At 48.2% G+C, this 23,677-nt stretch overlaps 1 protein-coding gene across 1 annotated transcript in view; it reads right to left on the bottom strand.

The window, feature by feature from the left end:
- Positions 1–8,383: 8,383 nt before the first annotated feature.
- The window catches only part of Kcnj5 (potassium inwardly rectifying channel subfamily J member 5), a 29,538-nt gene continuing 14,244 nt past the window's right edge, over positions 8,384–23,677 (bottom strand). The window contains exons 2-3 of the mRNA XM_048458777.3: positions 15,751–16,689; positions 8,384–11,256 (exon numbers count right to left, since the gene is read on the bottom strand). Coding sequence (XP_048314734.3) covers positions 10,934–11,256; positions 15,751–16,687 — 1,260 coding nt within the window. The 5' untranslated portion in view covers positions 16,688–16,689 and the 3' untranslated portion in view covers positions 8,384–10,933. The remainder of the gene's footprint in view (positions 11,257–15,750; positions 16,690–23,677) is intronic.

Below are 23,677 nucleotides of genomic sequence, written 5' to 3'. Positions count from 1 at the left end.
GACTGCAGGTTCTGGGGCTGCAGAAGGTAGTTAAAAGATCAGTAGATGCAGGTGCAGCCACTAAGTCAGTGGAAAAACAATACCCTCGTGCATCCAGGATATGGTTATAGCTGTGTAAAGAGGCCCAGAAGGTCAGACTAAAGGACTAGTGATGGATTTATCTAGTAACAGCCACCGGTTTTCAGAGGCAAAGGAGCCGGGTGCTTGAGGTGTAATGGGATCTCTCCAGACTGATTTTTCTCATCACTAGATCTTTGCTTGGAATCTGAAATGTTCCCAGAAAACTTGCGGATCAGAACACTTGATGCCCAGCCGGTGACAATATTTTGGGGGGTGGTAAAAATGTTGGGACATGGACCCCAGCTGACAGACATAAGCCACTAGAAGCGAGCCTTGAGGGTTTATACCCGGCCCCACTTCCAGCTTGCTTTCTGCTTTGTGATCTGCTAGGATGTGAGAAGTAGAAGCTGCTGGCTCCTCCCACTCCAGGTAGTCACCTACCGTGCCCTCTCCACTGCAGTGGACCATATTCCCTGAAACCATGAGCTGAAAGAAAACTTGGTCCCATAAGTTGCTCCTGTTGGGCATTTTGTTGCAGTGATGAGGGACGTAACCAATACTCCACAACAAAGGAACCTTTCCATCAGCATGCTTGGGTACAGCTTGTCCTATCACTTCTGCATCACAGGGACAGCAAAGAACTTCATCTACCATGACTGCTACCACCAAATCTGTGAGCTGACGTGAGTAGGTCCCAGACTTAGTGAAAATACAGCATACCTAGCTCCATTTGAATTTCAGATATGGAAAAAAAAAACAAAATAGAAAACATCTTAGTGTAAGTACATTGCAAACATTGCATGGATGTATTCACATACAATTCCTTATTACTTACCTGAAACTTAAATTAACCAGGAATCCTATATTTTTACTTGCTAAATCTGTAGTTAATACCTTGTCTCCCCCACCCCCAGGAAGTGTTTGGCCTTCTTACTGTGCTGGTCTTGAGACTTGGAAAAAGTCTCAGTCAACTTGGAATAATCTTATAGATACTGTAGACTGGGAAACTTAAGCAATAATTTATTTCTCATAGTTTTGAGAGCCAGGAGGTTCAAGGTCAGGGTGCCAGCGGATCTTGTGTGTGGTTAGGACCAGGTCCTAGTTTGTAGATGGCATTTTTAAAAATATCCTCATAGAGTAGAGGGGAATGGAGCTTCTATCTCTCATTTTTTTATAAGGATGCTAATCTCAAAGTAAGGAGCTGACCTCATGCTGTCATGAGACACTGCCCCCAATGCCCTCATCTCCAAACACTGCTGACATTAGCATCAGCTGTGCATTGGTGTGAGTCCGTGTGTGTGTGCGCGTGCATGTATGTGTGTGAACATCATCTGTTGTACATCAGAAGGCAGACCCAAATAACGAAACATGTAACTGAAAGGGGAAGAAGAGGAGAAGAGAAAATGAAATATTACAGGGAAGAGAACACCATGAAGAAGCCCAGCAGAAAGGCTAGAACAGGGTCTAGAGCCAACAGCCTCTCTTGCTTACTGCTGCCGTTCTGGCATGGCACTGCGAAGGAACTGCATGTGTTGGGAGTGGCGGTCCAGATAGTCAATCCCAAACCTCATATCCACACACAGTCTAGCTTACCCTCTTCCCGGACAGAGCTGTGCAGGGCTGCCGGCTTTCTGCAAATAGGTTCTGCAACAAAGCTCTAACCCCAGCTGTGCAGTGTACGTGTCTGCAGGACTAGCGGCAGTCTGGGGCTGCGGTCACCGTTTTGTTCAATAACCATGGCAAACAATTTTCTGGGGGCTAGTCTGCTGTAGATTAATTTATTACAGCCTTCTATTGTGGCTAATATCCACGTGGCTCCCTTATATCTGAACAATGTGTTTAGCATGCAAACTAGCCCTCTAATTTGTGAGTGAATCGTTCCACTGGCTGCCCACGTGAAGATCCAGAGCCTTTTCTTTTCAAACAGAAATGTTTTTGTGGGGGAGGGGTGCTATGCCAGCATGAATGTGGGGATCAGAGGGCAACCCGTGAAAGTTGGCTCTCCCCTTCTACCATGTGGCCCAAGTGGTCGAACTCAGGTCTCAGGCTTGTTGCAAGTGCCACTGAACTGTCTCACAGCCCTAGAGTCCTTTCCAAAGGCCTCTGTTGGGCTTGTTATCGTGAAATCTGAAAACCTCCACTGTTTCTTACAAACTGCAGGGGAAGATTGAGGGGAGGGAGGCTACTGCTTCCCCTTCCGTAAGAATCCTTGTCTGTCACGGGTACAGCAGTAACAAGAGCTGATGGTTAGGCAGCTCAGCCTCAACACCCTGCACACAGAGTATTCGAAGCGAGATGGGTTTTAGTTACTGCCTTCCATTCTCCCTTGAACAAAGACATGGCGTGACACTGGACACCCAACTAACCACAACATGGTACATGCTTAGTGACTGACCGCAGAGTGAGTGAGTGCTGAAAGGCTGGCGACATTGAAAGGTTTAAATAGGAAATGCCATCCTCTTCACTTTGTTATTAATAAAGGGTTTTTTGGACCCCAGCTGGTAGCATATTTTGGAGGGTTCTGGGTATTTTAGAAGAAAGGGCCTAGCTGGGTCATTAGGGGATTGTCCTTGGGGACATGTATTTTGCTTTAAGCTTTTTTTCTTTCTTTCTTTCTTTTTTTTTTTTTTTTGCCAAGAGTATGGGGGCTGGAAAGTCTGACAAATACAACCAGGTAGAGTGTAAAGAGAAAGAAGCAAAGAAACACCATGGCAGAGACACAGGACCTCTCAGGGGCATATGGAACAGCTACCAGGAGTGAAAAAATGTCTGACTTTGAACTTAAGATGTTCTTGAAAGGCCAGCCATTCTGAGATAGATGCTGCCATTATGGAGTAAAAGAGGAAGAGGCAAAGGAAGAGAAGATGAGGGAGAACAGACAGGAAAGAATTAACATCCTTAGTTGCTGGCCAGTGATGAAGGTGGACAGACATGCTGTCCCTTTATGTCCACGACCCCTAAGGTAAAGAGATCAAAGCTTGTATTTGCAAACCATCAGAAGAGACCCTTCCTTCCCAAGAGGCTCCATGGCATCCCATGGGGTATCCCTCACTGGTCCATGGTAGAGAAAGATACTCAGAAGCCAAATGCAGGCCTGCAGGCCTGAAAGGGTAGTAGTGAGAAGCTAGACAAGCCATGCTGAAGCTAGTGTGGAGTGCTGATGCCTGTGCGTGGGGTTCTATTTATACCTCGCTCAGGAAATTGATGAGCAAGGCAAGGGTGATTGCAATCATCTCAAAGGTCAGTCAGGGGAAGTAGTGATAGAATTGTGAAGTCACGGCTGCAGCCTGCTGCGAGCCTGGGAGGCTACAAGCCTGGGAGGAGACTTGTTGCCCTCTATGGCGTGGGAGTGAGAATGCTGCCGAGTGTTGATACCTCTGTGTGTGTTGAAGTCTGTTTGAATGTTTTACTACGGAACCTTGAGCACAACTGTCTTAGCCTTCCTAAGGAGGGAAAGGACAGGGTTGTGCCAGGCTCTGAGGACAGGAATAATGCGCTCACGAGACACAGCTTACTCTTTAGAAGATGAAATACGTAAAATGGAACATTTGGGACATCAGCTATAACCAAAAGTGCTTCTATATACCCTTCCGGGCAGAGTCAATATAAATTAAGGGAATAGGGCAGGTCTGGGGCAGTGATGTAGGAATCCAATTTTATACCAACTCTTACTATTCAAGGTTTTCTGCCTGTGGTAGTGTCTTAAATTTTCCTCTGAGCTATCATATTGCAAAGGAACCAGTCACTTCCTTGGTGCACCCTCTGCCCACCAGCGCTTTCTGAGGATTCCACTGCTTTCTCTCTACTGCCCACCAGCGCTTTCTGAGGATTCCACTGCTTTCTCTCTAGATGAAATGGAAATGCAAATCTGCAAGAAGAATATGGAAATGTACTCTTTTAAGCTAGCGGCATGTCAGATTCACAATAGAAACCAAAGAGGTGACAGGGAGTTTAAAGGGAATGCTTCAGAAATGAAAATAAGGCTTTCAAATGGGCAGTGGAGATGGAAAGGGGCGGCAAAGCTACCATGTAAAAAGAGCTAATTAGGCGAAGTCAGAACTGCTTGGATGTAACTTGCAGAAAAAAAAACAAGGCTATATGCAGAAGGGAAGAGTGGGCATCAGAGGGGAGCCCATGGGCAAGATGTGCCTGGGAAGGGGAACTGAATAGGAGCTTCCAAAGGTGATTGTCTGCTTAGACGAGCAGAGCTACCGTAAGTCATTTGCCCCTGGACGTTTGCTCCTGACCATACTTCTGAGGGCTCCCTACCCAGTTCCATTTGGAATCCCAGAGGGCTTAGCAACAGCAGTTCTCTTGGTGGTATCTCAAGGATGTTTCCATCTGAACATCTTGGAGAGTTCTGGAAGGTGATGTGCAGTATGGCGAATTCCTCTTCTCCTCATTCCACAGTCCCGTTTTCTCCAGCTGGTGTCATGCCTGCAGGAGCTCTCTTAGGGCCATGTCTCAGCCAGTTAGGGGCATCTATTTATTCTAGGATAATCTTCTCTGGGGATTCAATTTCAATCCCACATCTATCCTGATTACTCCCAATCCCAGGACTCTCATCCGTGCAGACCTAGATGGATGTTTGCAAATACCTGCTTCTGAATGTTTGAATGCTTCAGAAATGAAAATAAGGCTTTCAAATGGGCAGTGGAGATGGAAAGGGGCGGCACTTCATATTTTCATTGCTACAGGGTTATATGTGCAGGTATGCACTCATTGGATGGGCCACAGGAGGCCCTAACCCTGAGAAGCACTTTGGCTTTACCCTTGACTCCTCTATGGGGCTTTCAGGCTTCTTAGAATCCTGGCTAGATCTCCCATCCTGATTGCAGAGCTTGGTCCACACGTCCTTACTCCCTGGCCTTGGTATTTCATCTCCTGCTGGAACATAGTGGTGGTGCATGTAGGAAAGCTGAAGGCGTGAGAATTCAGAGGCCCTTTGGACATTTTGTGAATTGAGCCCTCTGCTTCTCTCTCTCTCTCTCTCTCTCTCTCTCTCTCTCTTTCTCTCTCTCTCTTTCTCTCTCCCTGTCTCTGCCTCTGCCTCCCTCCTTCTCTTTTGATGTATGCTGGGAATTAGGTTCAGATCCTTGCGTGATATCTTCCACTGGGATATATCCCAGCCTGGACTTCCGTTTCCTTCACCATAAGACTGGTGTTGTACACCTAGCAAAGGCCTCCCGGGCCCAGAGAGAATGACCAGAATGAACAGCAGTTGGATTGATGCTCAGGTTTTCCTGCTGTGGGGGTTCTGAGAGACATACAGACAGGAGCATCCTTATATGCACAGAGAGCCGGTTAGGAGCCCCAAAAGATAGAGTGTCTTAATGGAGAGAATTCTAGCCTGAAGAGGGGGAAAGGGAAGACCTTGCTAGGGCAACACTGCAAGCTGCATGGCTCTTCCTCGAGAGCACAATCAATCTGAGGATCACGCTTCCCTCTTTTCCACTTGTCTCCACGGACCAGACCCAGTGAGCTCCACTCTGCAAGGACAGCAGATGGTAGGTGAATCCCGGAATGGCTGCAGCGGCTCAATTCTCCTGGTAGCAGCCCAGCTAGGAGAGCCTGGGAGTTTCAGATCACACAGGGCTGACTGCAGTCTCTTCCGTCAATGTGTTTATTTCAGAGGTGATTCAGAATGTGACAGCAGCAGTCAGCAAGTGCACACAGAGGGATCCTCAAGGCACAGGCATATGTACCAGCTACTTTCTTCCAGCAGCGGCCTCACCCCGAATGACCCTGGTTCTCTGTGCTTACACTTCTACCGTTTGAGGAGGAAGAAGTTCAGTGTGCTGGCTAACACATTGAGTTCTCACCAATTCCTCCCCTGTGGTTTAGAATGCTTGCCTCTAACACACGGAAGCCAAGGTTATTTGAATAGCTGCTTTTGAATAAAAGCAAATAGTCCCCTAGAGGGAAAGAAAAAAATCTCAACCAACGTTTCTATTTCCAAAACTCTTCCCTAGACATCTGTTTACCACAAAAAGGTTGACACATCTTGTTGCTGGGCTCTGCTAGGGTCTAAAGGGTCTGTTATGTGTACCTAGGGTGGGTTTTCTGGGAGTCTGCTCCTAGATTCATGTATCTACTGGTCTTTCCTCAATTCACAGCCCTGTTGGGGATTTCTTTTCCGATAATCTTGCTTTAGACACCTGCACAGGTTTCATGGTTGTGCCCTCAGGCAGGGGCATGCTCAGTGAGAAGCTGTTGACCTTCCAGCAGCTCCCTGGCTCATGCCTGCGTCTCTGTTTTCTATCACTCTCAGGCAGTGCCCACATTCAATGTCGCTCAGTGTCACCAAGAGCTCTTACTGACTGCTGGTTGCTGATGGGAGGAGTCTGTGTGGCTGCTGTCTGCCAGGGCATCTCTTGGTTTCCTTCTTTCTCCTTAGCCTGTGGGTGGGCGCTAGGTGAGACATGGGATATCCGTCACACAGTACCTAACTGCATTGTCCCAGCTGGGGCTTCTCCAGCCACCCCTCAAGATGAATTAATGTCCTGGCTCACTGTGTCATCTTTACATGGGAATCTGAGTGAGGAAGGCCTAGTTAGCCACCATGGCTGTGTGAGATTTTGACATTGCCGATTGATGACCAGAACAGGGGCCCACTTTCTGTCAACTCCATTGCCAAGGACATTCTCAGGGAGCTCGGGTCTCCCATGAGGACTCTCTGACTCTCCTCAACTACCGTAACCTCCCTGTCTTTCCCCAGGGTTCCCTGATTACAGTCATTACTTATGCCTTGCCTGAAGACTGACTGACAGCCCAGGGACCCCCTAAAGTGGGTATTTTCGAAGTTAGTCAAAGCAAAAAGATACTTTGAAGTCACTCATGACTTAAGGTGTGTTCTGATTATCTATCATTAAATAAAAGGTGGACAGACAGACTGTGTGGCTCCCTGGCAATTTGTCTTGGCTGCCATCTTGATGTGTGCTTTCCCTGTGAACCCTGTTACTGGGGCAGCGGTCTCTCTAGGCCTGACCCTCCTACCCCAATACCGGCCTAGACAAATGCCAATAATTGCAGGTTTAAATGAACAAACACAGGAGCGAGTTTGCTCCAAGTGGGAATGCACCTGACTTCCGACAACTTAGGATTCATCTATTTTAAATGACAAAGAGCTATCTAAGGTCAAGTCGCTTTGTTAGGTGAACCTTTAGCAGGGTAGCCACATTCTTTTTCTTAAGATTGAAATCCTACACTCAGGAGGGCAAATCGACACAACAGTTTAGACTACTGATAGAGAACCCAGGCCCAGCAGTTAAGTAGACCCTCAGGGAAAGCCATTCTTCCCCACGGAATCTTTTCCCAAGGTTTATTAGTTCTCTGGGCATCAGAGAACGGTGTTGCCTGATTATCCTGCTGCAGGATGAAGGGAATGCTGCTCTACAGCACAGTAGGGCATCCACTGTGAGAGATGGGCCTCTGTGTCTGCAGCCTGGAGAGCTAATCCCTAAGGATGTTTCTGCAGGATGATCCCCCACCACCACCCCGGCTGTGGCTGTGTTTGCTTGAGGGGTGCCATGCCTCTTATTGTGGTAACAAAGAGCTACAGATACCTTCACCGTAGCATTTGGGGAACCGCGTCCAGGAATCCAGGAGGGGTGTCTAACCACAGCCCCACATGTGACAGGTGCAAAGGTATGTTTGAAAAGTCAGCGTGCCACCTTTGCTCTTCGCCAACCCCACGGTGAGCTGTGTCTGCCTCTGTGGTCCTTGCTCAGGGGAGTCACACAGCTGAGGCCAGCTGGAAGGCAGCCATGGGATAAGAGGTGTGAATGAAGGTTCCCAGTTGCTACAGATAACAAACAGGGACATGTTCCCCAGATAGATGGGGACTCCTCCCCATCAGTGCTAACAGCTCTAACTGTGATCTCAAAGCAGCCCAAGCAAAAGGAAGCAAGTGGGTTCCTTGATGGTAAACAAGGCCAGTGGGAGCCGGAGCAGTATCTGAAGCAGAGAGGCCTGGGAACAGGATCTTGCGGTCACGTTGGCAGAACCTAGCAGGTGCCAGATTGGTGGGAAGGAAGAGAACTGGCAGAAACTTCTTTGGGAAATTTCTACCAGCCCATGGAGCAAGAGATTTCTCCAGAAAGGAAAGACATGGTAGTGAAAGCAGGAAGTCGGCTTCTTACACTCAAGGGGCAGAGATCTCTGGGAATTTTTGTTGACCTCATCTTCAGCCCAGCAACAGTCCTTTGTGGGCCATCAGGGATGGAACGAGCTCAGAGTCGTACTAAAGGACCATGACTGACATGGTTCCTTCATATGTAGGAATTGTGACCCATTGAGATGTTGGCCAGCATCAGACCTGGCATTAAACAATAAAGCCATGTTTTAAATTTATTAGTCAAGAACTTCCAGAAAATGATTTGAAGCATTTGAAGAACTTTAGTGAAATCAGCTGTCCATGGAGATGTGAAGGGCCATCCCCCACATTTAGGTCACCGTGCTAGAAACCTGAAGAAGGTAGCTACCTAATTCCAGCACATATCAGCTCTGGCTTTAGGGGATCTTAAAGAGTGTACCTACTCTTTGATAGCTTCTACAGTGTCTCATTGACACACTAGTGCCCTGACTCCCCCAAATCACTGGTCTCCCCTGGCCGGTTGTGGGGATGCTCCAGAAACACAAATAAGGCAAGTGTACAACAGGAACCAGCCCATGGCTGAGCCATCGCTCCCTGCTGCTTCTCATCCTTACCTAACTGCCTTACTATGGGTCCTGATAGAGACAGGGTTCATGGCCTACCAAGAAGTGAAACTGGTCCTGCCCGTGAAGGCCTGGGGTCTAGAAAGCCAGGCCAAGTGCCTGTCTCTTGTGACAGCTGCTGTGTCTCCTTCCCAGACATCTAGTCTTAGCAGCAGGCTCCCTCCTTGGACTCCGGATGCAGCTTACCTACTGAGTGCTATGGACCTGCTGGTTTTCTCCCCTGAGTGGCGATGGTAGCTTATTTCCCATTCCCTGCTAGACCTGCTTCACCATAGAAAGAGCTTGAGACCATAACTGGCACCTTATCACTGTGGGACCTCAGCACCACACATACATACACACATACATGCACACACACATACCCCACCATATACACACCATACACTTCAGACATGCATACACCACACCTTCCACATCCCAACATCACACCATCCCCACACCATACCACACACACACACACACCCCACCATATACACACCACACACATGTACACAAATGCACACACCACTCAGGGCCTAGACCATCTCTCAAGGTTTAGTCCAGGTGCCAAGTAAGGGATCCGTGTTGCATGTGTGGGCAGTTTCTAAGTGTAACTCTTCCTCCAAGACCACTTTCGCTCACCAGCCCAGGACCCTGGGAACTAAGTCTGAGGTGCAGAAGCCATTCCCTTGACTGGCTTAGCTTCTTCCTGTAGATCCCAGGCCACGTGCTCCAGGGCGTGGCAGGGAAGTGCTTCCATTTTCAAAGCTGGTTAAGAGCTCTGAATACTGGGGTAGAGCTGTTGGGGAGCATGCTGGCATCTTTCCAAGACCAGGGTCAGCTTTTCTTTTTCAAGTTAAGATCCTTTGAGCTGGCCATCAGCCCTCCAGACTGAAAGAGAAGAGTCTCTGAGGCTGTTGACCTCATGGCTCTTCTCCACCATTTGGCTTTCCTTTCCCTACTTCTACCAACTCTCTCACCTCCTGCCTTCGGGACCTGCCTTCCGGGTCCCGCCACCACTGCCTTGTTGGAGCTGTTCTGAATGAGGGCGATCCAGAGGCATCTCACTGCCAGCCTCAGACTTTGGCCCACCCTTGGCCTTCTGCCACCTCTGTTTCCACTTTTCTCCTGGAGCCCCCAAGCAGCGAGCGAGGCAGATGTTTTCTCGTTGGTTAATGTATCTGTTGCTTTTTTTGATAAAGGCCTATACAGCCCTTGCTGGCCTCAGATTCCCCATTCTGCCTGAGCCTGCCAAGGCTTAGCATTACAGCCATGCATCAAGTACACCAGGCTCCAGATGCTTATATGAGAATTGTCCTTGCTCACCTTTTCTCGCTGCCTTCCCTGTGTTAGTACCTATTAGTTCATCTGGCGCTCTGGAATTCACATGTTCAGGACCATATTACAGGTTCTTTGAAGTTCTCGGGCCAAAAAGTCCTACAGAAAGCACAACTGCTGGGTTGTCCTTGAAGTGCAAGGCACAGTATGACTAGGAGTAGCAGGCAGTTGTGAAGACAACATTGTGTGTGCTCCTAGGGACTCAGTGTCCCAGGGTCACTCGCATGAACTCAATTACCCTGTAAGCCGTAGTGTTCACACAACATAGAAGAGAAAACACACACGCAGTAGGGAGTAACAGGTGAGAAAGGAGCCTCGCAGAGAAGTTATTAGTAAGTGGTTTTGGCCTCAGACTCAAAGGCATTGTCCCTGACTTGGGTAGCTTTAGCCTGGGAGGTCTCTGTGAACTCATCCCCAGCTGTGGGGCGAGCATCCATGGACAGTATTGCCCTCCCTCAATCCACAGACCTCAGTGGTAAGAATCAGGGGTAATCCTGTCAGTCCCTAGAGGAGACCAAATCAGGGAGGGAAGTGAACAGGTGGCAGTAATCAGAGAGAGGGTAGAGGACACCCTAGAACTCATTCTGGGAACCCCGCCCTGGCTACAGCCTTCGCTAATGCTCTCATTCGCTGAGGCCTAGAAAGCACTACCTGAGAGGGCTGGGCAAGGCCACTCTCTCAGAGGCCCTGAAGAGATATGAGGGCTCAAAACACTGTTCCTCTCCCTAGAGCTCCCATGCTCCTGGGGCCCTGCAAAGCTTGCTCAACTAATTGGCCTCTCTGGCCTCCCAGGCTCCTTAGTGTCTGGCAAGAAGAGGCTCTGAATGGAGCACAGACTTCACATTGAGCCCCTGGTTGCCTGGGACACACTCAGTCCGTCGGGCTCATCCTCTTCATCCTGCTCAGCCTCCGCATCTCCCCCAGCCTCAGCACACCCGCCAAGCAAGGGAGGGCTGGGAAGGTACTGGAGGAGCCGACCATTCCGCTTCATTTCTGCCAGCTCCTTGGCGCAGCAGCTGGGTGTGTTGGTCTCATAGGTGTCATGGAAGGTGTTGTAGTCCACCTCATAAAAGCCCTTTTCCAAGGTGAGGACGGGAGTGAATCGGTGACCCCAGAGCACCTCGGTATCCATGTAGGAGCTTCGTGCTTGGCAAGTCATGCCTGGGAGACAGAAGCCACATGCATTAAGATGCATCCATTTAGTGGTCCATGCATCCATCATCCACCTCCTTCACATCCATCTCTCCATCCATCTTTCATCACCCTCCATTCATGTAACTCTCCATTCATTATTTGTTTAGCTATCCACTCAATCAAACCCATCGCCAGCTATTAAACCATTTATCCATCTGTGGTGGATTGGAATGAGAATGGCCCCCATAGACTCGTGTATTTGAATGTTTGGTTACTGGTTAATAGACTATTTAGGAAGGATTGGGAGGTATGGCTTTGTTGGAGGGTTGTGTTTCTGGGGCTTAAAATTGAGGTTTCAAAAGCCCGTGTCAGGCCCAGTCTCAGACTCAGTCTCTGTCTCTCTGTCTCTCTCTGTCTCTCTCTGTCTCTGTCTCTCTTTCTCTCTCTCTCTCTCTCTCTCTCTCTCTCTCTCTCTCTCTCTCTCTCTCTCTCTCTCTCCCTGCTGCCTGTGGATAAGTTGTAAGTTCTCAGCTACTGCTCCAATACCATAACTGCCTGCTGGCCTTCCTGCCACCATGCTTCCTGCCATGATGAATATGGATGAACCCTCTGAAACTGTAAGCAAGCAATCCTATTAAATGTTTTCTTTTATGAGTTGCCTTGGTCATGGTGTTTCTTTACGGCAATAGAAAAGTAACTAAGACACCATCCATTCATCCAATTATCCAGCTATTCATCCAGTCATCCACCTATCCAACCATCCATTCCTCCAATCATCTATCTACCCAGCATTTATTCCTCCAATCATCCACCTAGCAACCATCCATTCATCCAAACATCCATCTATCCAACCATCCATTCCTCCAATCATCCATCTACCCAGCATTCATTCCTCCAATCATTCATTTACCCAACCATCCATCTACCCAACCATCCATTCCTCCAATCATCTACTTATCCAGCCATTCATTCCTCCAGCCAGCCTTCTACCCAGCATTTATTTCTCCAATCATCCATCTACCCAACCATGCATTCCTCCAATCATCTATCTACCCAACCATCCATTCCTCCAATCATCCATCTATCCAACCACTCACTCCACACATCATTTTCCAAGCACCTCTTGAATATCTACTTTGTGCCCAGGATCTAGAAGGTGAGGCTGAATATGAGATGGTCCTTGTGGTGGAGGAGCTCGAACTACAATGAGGGAAGAAAATGACAAATGGACTTGCAAGACTCTGGAACACATTTCTAGATGCTCAAGGGGGAAATGAAATAGTTGGAGACAAGGACACATTTTTGAAGCAGTGTCTAGGATTGAAAGAGACTGACTGGAAAAGAGACAGGACAAGGGTTTAAACAAGGAAAGTTCAGAGGGACCAGAGAGCTGCTGACAGGCATTCAGAACATAGTTCTGAGTGGACAAACAGATGCCTGCACACTCATGAACACATACACGTACATGTATCCATACATAGACATGCATGTGTGCACAGTAAGGGAAAGCAAGCTAACACCCAGCCTGGCTTCTGATTTGAGGATGCTCTGATGCCCCTGGTGTCTGTCTCTGCAGCTCTGCCATGGCTGTGTTATTTTTAGGTGTTGCTTCCTCTCCAGAGAGGGAGGGCAGTTTTGTTTATGGATGAGGAAACCTCTGTGCTTAGGGTCACAGAAAAGCAATTTTTTATTTAATCTCTGTCCAAGGAAGAACTGGCTTTTGCTCTTCGGACACTGAAGAGGAGTCTTCTCCAGTTCCACTGTGGGCCTTCTCTGGGGGAGGGGTCATACAAAGCTGCTTCCCGTTATCTGTGCCTGGGCTCCCTAAAGCATCCCATGCATGGTGGGCTTATAGCCCACTCTTTGCTTTCAGGGTGATGCCTGCCCCAGCCAGGCCTCTCCAATCAGGGTGTATGTCATCAGCCCAGTAGAGGTAGAAACACCCAAGCTGGATACCAACCAGTCTAGCCCAAGGCCCCATGCCTGCAGGTTCCCAGAGACTCTGAAAAGACCCTGGCACGGGATCTGTTCCCTTTCAAAGCACTTACCGGCTCCGTGTTCCACCTGTGGCACTCCACCTGGCCCTTCAGTCTTCCCACCAAGTTAAATCTCCTGCCTTGCAGACAAGCTCAAGCAACTTACCCAGACGCACATAGGAAGGGTGTGGAAGAGTTATGCTGCTTAGCCTAGGCCTGAATTAACACCAAGGCTGGGTTTCATGAGCGTAACAAGGAGACAAAACAACTCATGCCATTTGTGAGTAGGTGGTCTCAGCCTCCCACAGACAGAGACCGAAGATTAGCTATCATAGCTTATGGAAGGGGACATCAGGCAGTTAGAACAGGACAGTATAGACCAGGGCTTTCAGGGACATGTGGGAAGAGGGGTGGGCAAACAGGACCAGCATCCACTCCCCTTCTGGTGGTCTGTGCATGCTCTCCTGCTGCACACTGGCGGCAGTGAGGGCATCGCCAGGAGACGATGAGACCGCCTCTGCCCCATCCCTCCTTCAAGACCTCAGAGAGGAGCTCCTTCCCCAGAAAGTGATCCTTTGTTCTAGCCTGACCCTGTTATCAAGGACACAATGACCCTGGAGTCTCCATCCACACGAATCAGCTTACTACTTCCTGACTGCCCTCAGCCCCAGGGACTCCTCCAGCTGCCACCATATGCTTCCTGGCTAGGCTCCGGCCCCCCAGCAGATGGCCAGGCAGCCTTCGGCATAGTCTCTAGGGCCTGCTATCACCCCGACTGACTCCGAGTTGGAAATGGGAAGGCTTGTAGAGGTGCTGTCTGAGTCTCCCAGCCAGCAGTCAGATTCTCAAGGGCTGACGGGTGTACTTGGCCGCCTTTAACAAGCCTCTAACATTCTTAGGGACCAGTGTGGCATGCAGAAAAGACTGGGGACTTATATAAATGAGAGCCCCAAACATGCACACTTAAGTCTGCCTGGCACTTTTGCAGTTCAGCATCCGTCCCTGTAAAAGGGGGCGAGAAGCACATAAACACTATTGGCAAGGTTTTGAAGTGTTATTCTGAGCATGGTGGCGGGGCGGGGGGTTGAACAAACCGTCACTAGGGTTAGCACGCTGCTCAGTCTAATGGTGAGTTATAGAGAAGGAAGATAAAGGAAGACAAACACAGCATTTGGCTGGTGGGCACTCCTTCCCAAGAAGCAGAAGGTCCAAGCATGAAGGTGGTGCCTGTGGTTCTCAACTGGAGCTCAGATCCTCTTAGACCTTGGACTCACTGGGTCACCTTCAGAGAGATCTGCCTCGGCAGGTGGAAAGTTAGGGGACAGGCTGCTCCTGAGAGAGGACAGCTGGGAGAGCATCTCTCCCAGATCTGTAGCATAGATGCTCTTAAAAAAAATAAAAAATAAAAAAAGAACTCTGCAAAATACTCATAAAATACTCATGAACTTGGGAAAGGCTGCGTGCTGGGTACCATCTACACTGATTCACTTTTGTTATCACCAGAAACCAGAGTCACCTGGGAAGAGGGACTCCCAGTTGGTTCCAACGGATGGACCTGTGGGAATGTGTGTGTTCGAGGGGAGGTTCTTTTGATTGATGGTTGCTGTGGAATGATCCAGCCCGCCACGGGTGATACTATCCCTAGGCAGGTGGACCTGTGCTATGTAAGGATGCAAGTTGAGCAAGCAAGAGAGAGCAAGCCAGGAAGCAGTCTTCCTTCATGGTTTCTGCTTTAATCCCCCTCCCTGCTTGATGGGGTTCCTATCCTGAGTTCCCTCAGTGATGAACTGTGACCTGGAAGAAGAATAAAGCTTTTTCTTTCCTAGTTGCTCTACGTCATATTCTAGTTGATAGTCCATCACCGAGACAGAAGGCAACAGCATCCTCTCCTAATGAGGAGGGCCTCATGTACAGCAGTGATCTCAACCTGGGCCGCATGTGGGCTGCCCTGCATATCAGCTCTTTACAGTATGATTACAAGGGTAGCAAAAGTTCAGATAGGAAGTAGCAGTGAACTAATTTTATGATTGGGGTAGCTACAACACGAGGAACTGTATTAAAGGGTCACAGCATTAGAGAGGTTGAAGGGGCCATGATGTCTGGCTCTAAAACACCACCTCTTTTAGTCAGCCCAGGCTTCCCAATCACCCCATGCCTGTCTCGGGGCAAGAAGCACTTAGACCTATTGGAAATTCAGGCTGGCTCTGGGGTCCTGCTGCTTTCATGGTGTTTGCTTGCTCCCATTTGTGTTTCTGTTTGTAGACCATGGATTCTCCCTATGGAGGTGTGGAAGAGCCTCAGTGCTGTACTACATGTTTAAAGTCAAGGACCATGCCAGGAAGCTGGAGAGCTCAGTCTGTGTTAGTTATTGTTAGTGCTCTATCTTGGGCAACTGCCCCTTGGTCACATTAGGGATGGAGCAGGGTGTCCCTCATTGTCATTTTGGGATTCTTAGACACGAAGGTCTACATTCTAGGGCCACAGCTGTCTATGCGCCAGGGGGCAGGAAGAGGACCAGGTGGCTGAGGAGGGCAAAACGTCTTACCTGTTGCTTCCACCATTCCCTCTAGGATGACCACGACCTCAAATTCTTCCTGTTCCAGCTGGGCACGCGACATCTCCCAGAAAGGGCTCTTCTCATTGATCTCATGGGAGATGATGAGCGGGGACACCAGGAAGAGACGGTCATCCCCAGTGTCAAAGCCCACATTAATGTCGGTCTGGTTCAAGGGGATGAATTCCCCTTCTTTGGTCTGCCGGGATTTGATAAGCTTGGCGCGGATGGAGGCCTCCACGATGTGGGAGTTTCGGAGGTCACCTACCCGGAACATGAGACACAGCTTCTCATCCCGCATGGAGATGACGGCATTGTTGGAAAACATGAGGGTCTCTGCTCTCTTCTTTGGCTGGCTGATCTTCACAAACATGCAACCCACCATGAAGGCATTAACGATAGAGCCCAGAATGGCCTGCACCAGAAGGAGTATGATCCCCTCCGGGCACTTCTCAGTGATGACGCGGAAGCCATACCCAATGGTTGTTTCTGTCTCAATGGAGAACAGGAAGGCAGACACGAACCCACTGAGGTTTTCAACACAAGGGATCCACTCTTGGTCACCCACATGGTCCAGATCACCCCGGATGTAAGCAATGAGCCACCAAATGAAGCCGAAGAACAGCCACGTGATGGTGTAGACCATGGTGAAGACCAGAAGGTTGAAGCGCCATTTGAGGTCCACCAGGGTGGTGAAGAGGTCACTTAGGTAGCGGTAGGTCTCCTGAACATTACCGTGGTGCACATTGCACTTGCCACTCTTCTCCATGTAGCGCTGGCGGGGCTTCTTGCCTTCTGCCAGCAGGCGAGTGCGGTCGGTGGCGATAGGGATGTATTCCCGTGCCTGCTTGGGAATCTTCTTGTGGTCCTGGGAAGTGACTCCTATCTCCATGTCTTTGTTTGTAGCGTTCCTAGAATCGCCAGCCATTGCTGAGATACAATGAATTAAATGATACCATTAGTAAAGTGGCCTATTCTGAGTACAGACCTGGAACTGGAGGCTGCTCCCTTCTGGGGGTTCTCAAGTGTTTCTCTTCTAGGATGCAGTGTCCCAGACTCTGAAATTCTCAAGGGCTGGGGACCAGGTACTCTTACAGCATTTCTTTGTATCCCTGGTGCCCCTGGAGAATCTAGGATGTGGCACATGCTCAGGAGTTTTTTGAATGGCTAAAACTGGGGGCCGGTCACACAGGAAGTGTTTAAGGTATTTGGAGAAATCTGAGAGCAATTTGAAAAATAATAATTGCCACAGTTTATTAAATGTTTATTATGCTTCATGGATTGTCACTTGTGATTAGCATAATAGCCTGTTGGAGTTAGTGACTGCAATCCCCATTATATACTGTGTAGAGTGCATTTCTTTCTTCTAAAAAGAGATTTAGTTTTAAAAAATATGTGTGCATGTTTTGCCAGTGTGTGTATGTGCCCTGTGTGCATGCCGGGTGCCTGTGGAGCCAGCAAAGACATTGGACCCTCTGGGAATGGAGTCGCAGACAGTTGTGAGTTGCCATGTAGGTGTATCTGAACCCAGACCCTCTGCAAGAGCAGCAAGTGCTCTTAACCACTGAGCCATTTCTCCATCCCTTCATGTGGATTTCTAATATTTTGCTAGGATGGATACAAGGTCCTCAAGTGCAAGGATTTGTGTCTGTGTGTTCCTTGCTACATTCCAAACACAAAAATGGGATAGACCGCCTGACCCAGACTGGTTCAAAAGCACTCCTGCATGCAGAGTGGAAAGAGGGGAAGAGGGTATGGAGGGCAATTTGGGGATTTCTACTTGCCTGGCCCCAAGCCTGTGCTTCCCTCTACAGGCCACTGCCTTCCTCCCTTATCGTTTGGGATCCTTTAGCATCTGATGGAAAGGAGAAGGCAACATATGCCTGTTTCACTGAGTGGTCCCTGTCTGGATGGGGAGTCTGGTCGTCTGAGTACTTATTAAAATGACAAACCACCGTGTAGAGGCACCCTTGAAACATCTGATCTAGTTAGTGCTGAGAAATTGAGATAGACGACATGTTCGTGCCCTGAGACTTTCAAAAGGACTGCGTTTTAGAGGGCATGCCCCACTTCAAAGAGACACACAGACACCTGGAATATTCCATCCACTGCCTTCCTGACATTTTGCTCAAGCTCCTTTAAAACGCTTTGAGAGTCTGATAAAGATAGGCGAGATTGTGAGCCCCCCTGATTACTGAGAACAGCTTACTCAGGGGCAGAAGTTGAGCTAAGAAATGTTCCTCCATTTGCCTGCTTATTCCTATCACAAGTCATTGAATGGTTATATATTATCTGTCCATTTTTCTTTGGTTGTTGCTAAAATCTTTGCTTATTCTTTGTTTTTGAAACAGTTTCAGGTTGGCGGGGAAGCTACTATGTAGCCCAGGCTATCCTCCATCCCTGGTCTTCCTGCTGCGGCTGTGGCGTTGGTATTGCTGGGGTTTGCACTGTACTGAGCTAGTGTTTCCATTTCTCAGTAGAGAAAATGATGCTGGAAGCAGCATGTGGCCAGTTTAGTTCTGGAATCTGACTTTATCTTGCTGTATCCCCAGAGGCTTAACCCTGACAACATGGTGATGTTCTATGACTCAAGCTTTAGCTAAGAGACTGCTGCGTCCAGAATTTTCTTTGAGCTCTGAACCTGACATTTCTCTTAGGCCTCCATTTTCTTCATTGCACTGACTGAGCAACAAAGCGTCTTGATCACTCTGTGACCTGGGCCAGTAAAATTGTTCTCTTGCAGGCTCCAATCCAAGCACCCACTCTGGATTGCTCACCCTGGGGTTTGGCAAATCTCTCTTTGGAATCCAGTGGGGGGGGGGGGCGGTCCCTTGTGGGAACACTAGTTTGGGGACTTTAGGGAACTTGTAGAAACCATTCTGGCGAGTGTACTAGAAACCGGTAGACAGCCGGTTAGAAATTAGCAGGCTCGGTGGACATGAGGACTGGGCCCCTTCTTTACAACCAACGTCCTGTGAAGACCAGGACAGGAACTGTAGGACTCTAGCTATTGGTCAGAGGAAAAGGACCTGAGTCAAATCTGGTTCTTGGATGGGACTTCCTGAGCTGCCTGATGACGTTTGTTTGTAACTCTTTAAAGCTGGTTCCAGGTCAGCAGTATGCATTCCATACATACCAATGCCTACTCTTGTGACTGCCAGTCAAATTGACCCATCAATCCTCTGGATGGGAAAACACCCCTTGGGGAAGCTGTTGTCCTAGTTAACTTCAGCTTGTCAACTTGACACAATCTAGAGTCACCTGTGGGGAGTCTCAATTAAGAGATTGCCTATGTCAGATTGACTTGTGGCCATGTCTGTGAGAGATTGCTTGGCTGATGATTGACGTGGCAGAGCATGGGCCACCATGAGCGGCACTGTCCCTAGGCAGGTGGGGCTGAGCTATATAAGAAAGCTAGAGAGATGAACACAAGCCAGGGAGCAAGTCAGAGTGAGCTAGCAGTGAAGCTTCTGCCCCTAGTTCCTGCCCTGACTTCCCTCGCTGGTGGGAGGTAACCTGGGGGTTACAAGCCACATGAACCCTTTCCTCTCATAAGTTGCCTTTGGTCAGGGTATTTTAGCAAACCAAAAGAGATGAAACCGAAACAGCTGTCTATTTTAGGGCCACTAGACATAGTGTAGGCTGTCTAAAATGTAAACGGGTACAATGTTCTCTTGGGGACGTTCTCACCCCCGAGGGTGTCCCATGCCACTCTGAAATAAACTCTGTCTTCTAACTAACTATGCTCTCTATGTCTTATCTGGATTCTTCTGGCAGGGCTCACAAGACTAGAGATGAGTGGGGACAAGAACAAAATGCCCGTGACAGAGAGCACAGAACCAACGGTCCCACTGGCCAACTAAGGCCATATTGACCATCTTGAGGAATCCTGTGACAGCCACCTGGGTGGCTGAAGCAGTTTCAAGGTAACCTTTAAAATGTCATTCACTTGAAGGGCCATTTGTCTCAGACATCCATTGGCCATTTCCCTCTCTGCGCACAGCCACCTGCTCCCTGCTCTTACATGTGGCAGCCGCAAAGATAAATGAAATAAAAAGGGAAATGCTTGGGCCATCTTTATACAGGGCTGTGCAGGATTTTGTTCTGATCCCCTGGATGAGTCTTTGTACCAAAAATCTGACCAGAGATTCCTAGAGCTGGCAGACTATGCTGGTGACCCCGAAGCCCCTGCACCCCTGGAAACTCAGCTGTGGTAACCCACATTGGCTTCCAACTGAAGTGTTTAGTGAGTTCTCCCAGCCACACATGCTGAACAGGGCTATAGCAGGACCATGAGAATGAGTCCTGTCCGGGGCACTTGGGAAGTGTGTTGTACCCTCGACTCTGCTGATTTTCTGCACTGTTTCCTTCCTGTTTTTAAATACACTCTATGCCTTCGTATAGCAGAGGGCCCTGTGATGTATTAGAAGCAGAGTGATATTTTCTAGGACACCTGTGTCCAGGTCTGGAAAAGTTGTGCACATGGGGAAGGCTGCATATTTCTGATTTAAGAGCCATGCATTTGCCTAAAATATCCCTTGTGTCACCTAGGGTGTGATGACTAAGTTCTGGAGTCAGCTCGGTTGGACTAAGAATCTTGCAGGTCACTAATGAGACACAACTTCAGGCTTGTCTGTGCGGGTGTCTCCAGGGAGGCGAACCCTGGATGTGTGTAGCACTGCCCCATGGCCTGGAGTCCAGACTGACTCATACAGAAAAGGAGAAAGCACATGAGCTACGGCAGTCCCTCCTTGTTCTCCGATCCCTGGTCTGACCAGATGTGAGCAAGCTCACCCTGCCAGGGCTTCCAGCTGCTTCGCAGCCATGTCTTCTTCTCCACTGGGCTATCCTTTTAAACTCTGAGCCAAGCTAAACTTTCCTCCTTCAAGTGGCTTTCTTGAGGTGTTTGATCACAGCTACCGGTACACGGGGTATAGGACTTGGGTTTGAGCTCATTATGCAGCAGATTTGTTCTCAGTGACTGTTCTCTGCCCTCCTTGCTTGGGGGCCATTGTGGAGAGCCCTATAAAGGACACATGATACAAATATAAGAAAAATGTAGTCCCGCACCACATAATAAGACTTTGATTGGCGACAGACTGCATATATGACCCTGGTCCCCCAAGACAGCGTCAAACATTAGTAGAGCCTGCACTCGGCCATCTTAATTGTATAAACTAACTGTACAAAATCACCTAATAGTGCATTTTCTTCAGACTGTCCCTGTCATTAGGCTGGGTGTTGTATATATTTATAATCTCTCCTTCCTTGAATTTAAGTGCAGAGCGGTGCGCAATTTTCAAATTTTTAAACACCCCAAGAGAAGAAACGCCCAAAAATCAAGCACATGAAACCTCAGTGGTGTTTGCAGTGTGGGTATTAAGATCCTTGATCACGGAGCCATTGCCACCCAGGTTTCTTCAAAAGTTAAAAGAGGACTTATTCTGGAAAATTCTGGCCTCCAGTGCTTGTGTGCCCATCAACTCAAACAGATTTTCAGGGACAATGTGGGCAGACATTTAAAAATCATGTTCTAGGTAGGATCAATTCAACTAACTGTGCCTCCATTCGGTAGGTATTAATTAAGGATCTGTTACAGTCCGGTCCCTGACCTGGGAGCTGGACACAGAGCAGTGAAGAAGGTAAACGCAGCCCAGCCTACCTGCACTTTTCATCTTAGCGTTGTCTCTTTCTACCCAAGGTGTCCAGAACTGTGGGTAGCAGAGAGGCAGGACGACAGGCACAGGCCTGCGAGAGAGAAGCCGAGCATCCCAGCCACTCTCTTCAAGGCTCCAACCTGAGCGAACCCTCTCACGCCTGGCTGCCCTGTGACTGCACTTCTGTTCTGGCTGCCTTTTGTGCCTAGGGATGGGGAGAGCTACTAGAACATGATAAAAGGTCTCTGCAAAGACAGCTTCAAGGCCAGCAAAGAGCCTTAGTTCCTTTGATACAAAACATAAGTGGAGAAACTCAAAAGAGGCCAAATCAAAGGAGCTGTACTGAGATGGCGCCTGAGAGAAATGGACATTCATTAAATAAAACTTGGTGCAAAGGATACCACAGACACTCAGAACAGTGCAGGGGCCTCTGGGACTTGGAGAGGTCTAGGATGCTAGGGTCTAGGAGTCCTTGTATCGCAGTCTGATAAGAGCCATACTCAGACTTGGCGGCACTTCCTGGACAGAGCTCTGGGTTGGGAGTCTTGTCTTAGGCTAAGTTTCCCAATTATGAAAAATGGGAATCACAGACATCTTCCTGAATTCCTCTTTTCTTTCTCTCATGAGCTGGGTGGCCATCTGCATGCCCTGAAATTCGGGATATGAGATGAAAAACCTTAGAGAAAGAGGCACAGAGGAGGACATACTCATGTCCCCGCTGAGAATTCTGGGCACTGTTCTGAGTAAATCTGATGAGTGTGCTAGGTATCTAGATGAGATTGACAGCATTGGAGACCTTTGATAGCAGCAAGAAAAGAATCAGCTTTGCCTCAATTTAAGATTTAAAATACCAGAAGAAAAGGTGGATATTTCAGGGCTTCATTGAAGTCTGTTAATAGACTGTAACTTCCTTCTATTAAAAAAAAAAAATTCTGAAGTCAAACAGTGGCCTTGATCTGTAGTAAAGATTAGAACATGACATGCTGTTTTCTCCCCCTTTAAGAGGTAATGTTGAAGCTGGGCATAACAGCACACACCTTTAACACTGACACTTGGGAAGCAGACGAAGGCAGATTTCTGTGAAATTTAAGATATCCTGGACTACATAGTGAGTTACATGACAGTCGGAACTATGTAAAGTGACCCTGTCTCAAAAAACAAAAAAACAAATGACAAAAAAGGTTGATGTTAAGTCACTAGCCAAAGGGATTCCTTAGGCTCCCCCCCAAAACATCACAGACTATTGGTTACTTTCCATTACCTGACGGTAAGACCCATTGCTGAAGATAACACTTACTTATGTCAAACATGAAGACCTGGATCTGGTGCCCAACTAGAAGCTTCACCCCTACTGACTAGTATTGTGCTGCTGGAAAGTACTTTGCATGCTACCAGAGAAGAAAAGTAATCATCAATATCACTCAGTTACAAACCCTGCAACCAACAACAGAGATCTGCCTGCAACACAGGCAATAGTGGCACAAATGTTATGGAAGTAACCAACCACTTTTTAAAAATTGGATTTAATGAATTAAAAAAAATGGATTTAATGCCCACTGTATGAGAGAGATCAATAACTGATACTGCTAAAGAGGCCAAGAGCCTGATACTAGCTAGATCTTGGGCCTGGGGTAAAACCTACTATTATTCTGCTAAAGGAACATAGCAATAAAATGACTCCTAATGACATAATGTTGTACTCATTGATCAGTGCATCACTCAGCCCTGTTAGAGAAGCTTTTTCTTGTAGTAGACAGGAATTAAGACAGGGAGCCACAACTGGATAGCGTTCAGAGTGTGAAAGACTTTGTAGTACACAGTTCTAATGGGGTGTATTTATCAACATCCCAAACCCCAAGGCTTAGAGAGCTGTGTGGAAGAGAAGGAGAAAGATTAAAGAAGCTAGAGGTGGTGGGGGGATGACTCCAAGGAACAGCACTTTCCAGACACAGCAGAACTAACACACGCATGAACTCCCAGATGTGACAGTGTCCACAGGCACATACACAGGTCCAAACCAGACAAACATCCCAGTCGTGAGAGGGCAAGTGGACACTAAGTCCCATCCCTAATCAAGAAACTATTTTCATTTGATGCTTGCTGGGAGGGGAAAATCAGAGAGGAAAGAAGATGAAGTCAGGTGGATAAAGATGTGGGTGAGATCTGGGAGGAGTTGGGGAAGAGGAAGAATATGATCAGAATTCGGTTTATGAACAAATTGTGACTGACAGGAACAACAAAAGAGTTAGTCCAGCCAGGCC

This window comes from Myodes glareolus, chromosome 4 (genome assembly GCF_982192425.1).
Source record: "Myodes glareolus chromosome 4, mMyoGla1.1, whole genome shotgun sequence".
NCBI classification, from domain to species: Eukaryota; Metazoa; Chordata; class Mammalia; order Rodentia; family Cricetidae; genus Myodes; species Myodes glareolus.
Note: the sequence above shows the minus strand (reverse complement) of the source record. Positions and strands in the feature narration are given on the sequence as shown.